Consider the following 7,113-nt stretch of genomic DNA (forward strand, 5'->3'; position numbering starts at 1 on the left):
TAAGACACTCTGAGCCAGAAGCCGAAAGAAAGTCATTGCTGCAAACTTCTCACAACATACATCCATTTTCTGAGCCGCTTCTCCTCAATAGGGTCGCGGGCGTGCTGGAGCCTATCCCAGCTGTCATCGGGCAGGAGGCGGGGTACACCCTGAACTGGTTGCCAGCCAATCGCAGGGCACATTCAAACAAACAACCATTCGCACTCACAGTCACACCTACGGGCAATTTAGAGTCTCCAATTAATGCATGTTTTTGGGATGTGGGAGGAAACCGGAGTGCCCGGAGAAAGCCCACGCAGGCACGGGGAGAACATGCAAACTCCACACAAGCGGGGCCGGGGATTGAACCCGGGTCCTCAGAACTGTGAGGCTGACGCTCTAACCTGTCTCCACCGTGCCGCCTTCTCACAACATAGCACAACAAAATCAAACGTCCGTTAACAACAAATAACCCAAAACAAAAAGATCAAAATTGAATAGTTTCAAGGCAATTATTCCGCACATTGTGCTACTAAGCCATCAAAACAACTGTAAAATAAAATATTTTTTAGTAATAAAAAAATGGGTGTTATGATCACCCACGCTGAAGAGAGAACACACAGTCTGAACGTGTTTTAAATGACCTTAAACACAAGTTGCATATGCACAAAAGGGCAAAAATGTGTACAGTATATTTGGAATGGTGGTGTGGGCCTGGCCTTATCTTGGTGACCTCACGTCACATGCCAAGAAGTCTTGTTCTTAACCTCATTCAACAAATTGTGTGCATCTTTGTGGACTGAAGTTCTTTCGAAGATCTGACAGGGAAGGTTGCTATGAAGCGTGTGTACTGCAAAGCCTCACATGCTGTATCTCACACTAATTAAATATTTACTCTGTGAAACAATACCGGACAGTCCGGCTTTTGCACATGTTTACACCATGGCTTCTGCTTTCAGACTAGCGTCTCAGCCTCCCAAATCTAATATACCCATCCCTAAATAGCGCGCCTATCCAGGCTATATTGACCGTGAGTGACAATGCGCTGGCGCCAATCGGGCTCCTCTAATCTGCTTAGTCCCGCCTCTCCATGCTCCACTGCCGCGTTAATGGCACCCCGACCGCCCATTTACCTTACATGGACAAACAGGGGAGTTGATTGACACATAAAGACACGCCGCCTCATTTACTCTCGCCCCTCCCCTCCCCTGGCTTCCTATCAGTGTCTATTTTGGCAGTACGGATACACATGGAGTCTCCATCACCCCCACTCTCTTTCACGCACCGAGTCCGGTAACGCGCCGGTCCTGATCGTCACCTTTTGAGCAATCGATCCTCTTGTGGACTAATATGACAAACGTGCGCTTATAGAGGCGTGACACGGCAAAAAGAGGAGGCACATTTCCCGTGGATCAGTCTATCTGTTCCGACCGCGAGTGTCAGCATGGACGTCCTGGCCAACCACAGTATATTTCAGGAACTTCAGCTCGTGCACGACACCGGTTATTTCTCCGCCATGCCTTCGCTGGAAGAGAATTGGCAGCAGGTAAGCGTCCAAACAACGACGCGGGGGCTCGAAGCTGAACACTTGTGCGCTCAGGGATATAGGATGCTAACTTTTTTTTTTAGCCGAGTAGTAAAGTATAAATGAGGAAAAGCTGCCCCCCCACCCCCTCAATATGTCACGCACAATATACAAAGTACTTAATTTGATCGTGTACATCAGTTGCACATGATTAAAATGTGGTAAACTGCCCTAATAGAATAATATTTGGAGGTTTAACACGATTTGATCAAATTACGTGCAACTGATGTACAGGTTAGAATTAAGTGAATTCAAAGGTTGTTGTTTTTTTCTCCTTCCCAGTGGAGTATGAGTGACACTTTTCACAGAGCTGGATGGGATGCGGACGCACGCCGGCGCGTAATAAAGCTGCCAAGTGAGATTTGGGAAGATGAAGATGCGCAGGCCATCACCGAGACCGAATTGGTCGTGAATTATACATCCGCATTACCGAGTTGTGGAGCCCCACACGAAGAGATGCGCGCACCCCTCATTTCCCTCAACAAACCCTCCACTCGCCTTCTCCCCTTATCCATAATAGATACCCTGACATGTCTGTCTTTGCATCTTCTAAATACAATGCTGCAATAGGTATTCGAGAAACATTCCAGAAAGACATTAACTGTCATCTGTGCTAGCTTTCTTCTTGTATCTTACTTCCTGAATCCGAGTCCAGTGGATGATTGTGGAGGTGAGCACGTGGTCACATAGCCATTGAGATGTGTCATCTTATCCACAAATCCGCATTGTAGCTCATGCATATTTTTCAAACCAAATTGCATCCATTTTGTTTCATAAGGTTAGCAGTTTGGGTCAAGATGCCAAAACACTTGTGCAATTTTACTACTAATTTCTTTGTTTGTTTGTTTTTTTAGCATCAGCATCACCTGCATTGTTGCTTCTGGTGCTGATGCTGACTGTGCTTTATTTCAGACTAACTAAAACAGAGAAAGCACAAACATATATGGACAGTATATGCTTGACATGGTCCAGCTTTCCCTCCTCCTTTGCTCCATGCCTAAAGGGGAAGAAAAAAAAGAGGGTGAACGGTGCGTGACAATGGATCCATTTGTTGTAGCCAAGCAGCCTAATTGGCATCCCACTGTTACCCACCAACGCATCTTTTCATAAAATGCTCCCTACTCCCTGCCTCCTCTGTCAGTGGATTTTTAAATGGCACTCCCACGCCTCACCCACAGCCAGCATCCCTGAATCAATACCTAATGCAAATGGAAGAGAGTGCGAGAGCTCTTATCTGGAGAGGCTGGAAATGTCAGTTTGCTTTGACTGGGCTGATTGCCTGCAGCCTGCAAGACATCATTCATTTTGGAATGAAAAACAATGTCCTCCAGCAGACTTGTACTGGAATTCTCCAACTTGTAGCAACGTGTTGTGCGTTCTTTTATATTGCAAGATGATGATTTCTAAGAATGTCAGGCTATTTGGTGCCAGCTCCAAAATGAAGATGCCACTGAGTCCACCTAAATAAGGGAATTTGTGAGTCGAGGTTTGAGCAGGTTGTTCTATTCCAGCCACAATTTAGAATTTGATGTATTTTATGGGCTGGAGTGGTGATATAGGAGGCCGTTGTTGTCGGACTTAAATGGCTCCCAGAGATGCGACGGCGAGAGTGATGACTTTGTCCCGTATTGGTGTCTATAATGGGGAGAAGACATGGGCGAACGTGTTTGGAGGTCTGCAGATGGTACATTTGAGGCTGCTTTTTGTTGCATTACTGGAGCTGAAATGTCTTGCATCTAAATCCGTGTATGGTCAGCCATTCAGATTTGCAACAAATAGCTGGTAATACACTGGACTTAGTTGAGCTTTCCCGTCAAATAAGCACAACTCAACTCCAACAAGGACTTATCTCAGCTGCAGTTCTACCAGTGTTTGTTGTGCATTTTGTAAACTTGCTCCACTTTGATAAAGCCTCGTTTGGCATGTGGACAGACATTTATTAGCATCTTCTGTAATTTTTAAGTAGCCCTCTGACTTATGCAGCTTTTTTTCTGTAGCACTCGACCCTGATGAGTAACGGGGCACCATAACTGTCATTGACCCCAGGACACACTCCATACCAACTAACACATACAGTTTATTATCCCTTATGGCTTCAACAAACAGACACACACACACACGCATTTGGAGCAAGCGCATGATGGCCGCCCAAGCGAAATGGCTACATGCTGCTGCAGTGCATTATAGGTGTCTATATGTGGACATCCCTGCCTACATGTGGCTGGAAGCGGCAGCAGCAGGGCAACCCGTGAGCCGCGGCGCTCGCATACATTTGCTCTCTCTTGCACGCACATTACAGCGGTTCAGTCTGGGCAAGGTGGGGGAGCCGGTGCAAGCATGGCAGTGGAGGAAGTTGCCGAGCACGCACATTCTCCACTGCTGCAGGGTTTCACATTTCACAGTCGGGTGGGCTTGAACCCCAAAGGCAGACAGACAGCAGATGAAGATGCAGGGATGCATATGTAGTCTAGAAAGTGGGAAAAGAGCTCCACATGCACGGTGACCCCTCTTCCAGTTTATAGGAAGAAGTGGTGAAGAAAAGTGGCAAAAAGATAAAGAGTGGTATCTGCCATCTATTAGAGAACGTCTGAATCCATACGTGTGAACGCTCATCCAGCCGTGCATCTCACAATGTTATGTAATCCTCACTGGGCCACAGCTGCTTTTCTCACTCGCAGCAGACTTGATAGCAGCCACCCCTCTTTCTTGCCTTTCACATTCTGGCATCATTCCCTTCCCTCCTATAGAAGTAGCTCAGTATGGATTGTTCTACCTGTTCCAGCACCTTTTTGCTCAATTTGGTTTTATGCTATCCAAATGAAGATGAGATCGATCAAATGTGCACTTTTATGTATTTTATGAACAGGAGAAGGTAGGACCAATGTAATCTTACCTGTCTCAGATAGCCCTGTCTTATAGCTTTTTTTTTTTTTTAATTTGAAGTGGAATTCATTGTTTCAAGTCTGTCAAAATAAATTTGACCTTTGTTTTCCAATTTTTTTTTAATTTCCAAAAACATTCTAAAAGTATTACAGTTTTGTTTTTTTGTTTTTTTTATCTCGTGATACTCGGATGACTAATATGGCTGATGTTTGCCTCAAGACAAAAAGCAGTCAGGAGATGTTGGTCACATAGAATCTATTGGACATGCCCTGGCCAGTGAAAGGCAGCCTTTGTGTTATCCAGCCACAATGTTATTCCTCAAAGCATCTATTTGGAGCGAGGACGCATGTCTGTTTAAAAGGGTAAGAAATGACCATTAGAAAAAAACAGCTAGAAGCTCATCCAATTAAAATGAGCTGATAAATGAGGCATAACTGTTAAGACTCTATTTGGAACCACAGTTAACGAGACAGGGCACTTGGTGTTTGTTCATACTGAGGCATGCTCAGGTTTATCGCTTGCTGATGGTCCTGTGCACACGCAGGTTTGTGTAATGAGATGTGCAAGTGACCCTCTGACCTAGTAACATCCATTCTGCTATGAGAGCGCTTCGTGAACTCTGCCATGTCTGTCTCATCATTCAGGCAGCTGAGAGGCTATCGTCAGTGATAGGTGCCTGCTTTATGGCAGCTGATGAAAAGCCGGGAAGCGTTGATGAAAGAGAGTGTGGCGGTGGATGTATTCATTTGCCTGTCAGAGGGACCGGGAGGGGCCTGGGAGTGCGGTGGACAAGCACATCTTTATGTATAGCTTTCCGAAACGCTCTGCCGCCCCAGGTTTGATTAACAACCAGCAGAGTCGGTTGTCTTTTTGTCACCTCACACTCACGCACACACATGGCTTGGCAATGACTTTCACATCATTTCAGCCCAATATCGGGACGCCCGTCGTGGCACCTTAAATTGCTCACATATGCTTGGCTGACCGACTTGCCACAGGTACACAACAAAAAGAATACTCAGGTTGAGAAAATCTCTCTCCACACCAATGATGTTTCATAGGAATTTCTGCCCACATGAAGACACATTCTCAGGCTGTCATGCGCTTGCAAAAGAAACTGGTGGAGCAATGTCCCCGAACTGTATTGTCATTTTAGCTAATCAGAAGCCTGAAAAAGGCACAATACTCACAAACAGCAAATCAAGGAAAAGTGGAATCATACTGTACACTAATAGTAAAGTGAAGTAAATTCATAATATCATGCTTGGATATGAAGTTAACAAAACAAAAACAAGATTCAAATTAGCTTGCATAAGAATACAACGCACCATGACATCTGGCAAACCCAACTCCCTCTCCCCCACTTGTTTACATGTTATACAAGTCAGTTATCTGTGACTACAAAGCAGTTTGCGTGTGGAAAATGCCAAAGCAAACAGTAGACTTGAATGGCACTCAGAGGGCCCTGACCTTGGCTTTATTTAAACATTTAGAGGGTCTGAAAGAGGGTACGAGTTTTAAACCTGTCCTGCTCACCTGATTGGTCATGTAGAATGGACGATCTGTAAACCTTTTAATGCTGGAGCAGTTTTTCTGTGCAACAGAGGAGTTTTATTTACTGCCTCTGTGGTTATTTGTATTATTATGGGCATTTATTGAAAAATCGCAGTCGGACAGAATGAGGTTTGATAGGGGAGAGAGTCAGTGAGGATTTGTAGGTCCATCCATCCATTTTCAACACAGCTTATCCTGGTTAGGGTCACGGGGCGCTGGAGCCTAGCCCAGCTGACTTTGGGCAAATGGCGGACTACACCCTGAACTGGTCAGCAGTCCGTCGCAGGGCACATATAGACGCAGACAATCATTCGCACTCACATTCACACCGTCACTGAGTGAGAACTGAACCCACGCTGGCCGTACCAAAGTCAGGCGAGTGTACCACTACACAACCAGTGACTGCATTTGTAGGTGTGTATGATTAATGAGAACATGAGTTCAATATGGTGATATACCGCAGCGATTGTGCTTCAGCAAAGCTGATATAATTTGTCTGAAAAAAATGTTTTAAAATGAAACTATCCTAAACTATACTAAAAATGTTTGAAAATGAAATGATTCTCTTCCACTTCGTCCTTAACCACAAATACATGCGAACAGGCGATTCATGCATTTTATGGCCATCACTGGCACAGTGCGCCATCCCATCTCACTGCCTACCTGTTGCTAGGCAGCCTTGGTAAGCAATGCCAGTAGAAAGGACTGCCTGTTTGCTTGTTTCCTTAGGGGAGACTAATCCCACCCCGAGGGAGCACAAGACGCCCAAAAAACATCCAGCCATGAAGACCTTCTCCCATAGGAGCCAAGGAGAGGAAAGAGATGCAGGGCAGAGAGAGACAAGGGCAATTTGACTGAGTAAACACCACTCCTTGTTGTCATCTGAAGCCAGTCATCAATCACAGGGTTTAGCTTGCGCCGTTGACGGCGGCAAGGACATGTCGTAAAGCCACTTGTTTATAAAGCAGGGCAAAGCATCTTGACTTTTGTGTGATGCATATGCTTTTAAATTCTCTTTAGATGAGATCTCATCCTGGCCCAAGGTTGCAACGAGCTGGTGTAGCAGGAGCTTCCAACGTTATGTAAGCCACTTTGTGTGCACTTTGCATGGT

The 7,113-nt window shown here is 45.4% G+C and overlaps 1 protein-coding gene across 1 annotated transcript in view; it reads left to right on the forward strand.

Moving 5' to 3' along the window:
* Positions 1–1,192: 1,192 nt before the first annotated feature.
* The window catches only part of klf7a (Kruppel like factor 7a), a 40,815-nt gene continuing 34,894 nt past the window's right edge, over positions 1,193–7,113 (forward strand). Inside the window, exon 1 of the mRNA XM_061777769.1 lies at positions 1,193–1,525. Within this exon, the coding sequence (XP_061633753.1) occupies positions 1,424–1,525 (102 nt within the window). The 5' untranslated portion in view covers positions 1,193–1,423. The remainder of the gene's footprint in view (positions 1,526–7,113) is intronic.

The sequence above is a fragment of the Phyllopteryx taeniolatus genome, chromosome 1 (genome assembly GCF_024500385.1).
Source record: "Phyllopteryx taeniolatus isolate TA_2022b chromosome 1, UOR_Ptae_1.2, whole genome shotgun sequence".
NCBI lineage: Eukaryota > Metazoa > Chordata > Actinopteri > Syngnathiformes > Syngnathidae > Phyllopteryx > Phyllopteryx taeniolatus.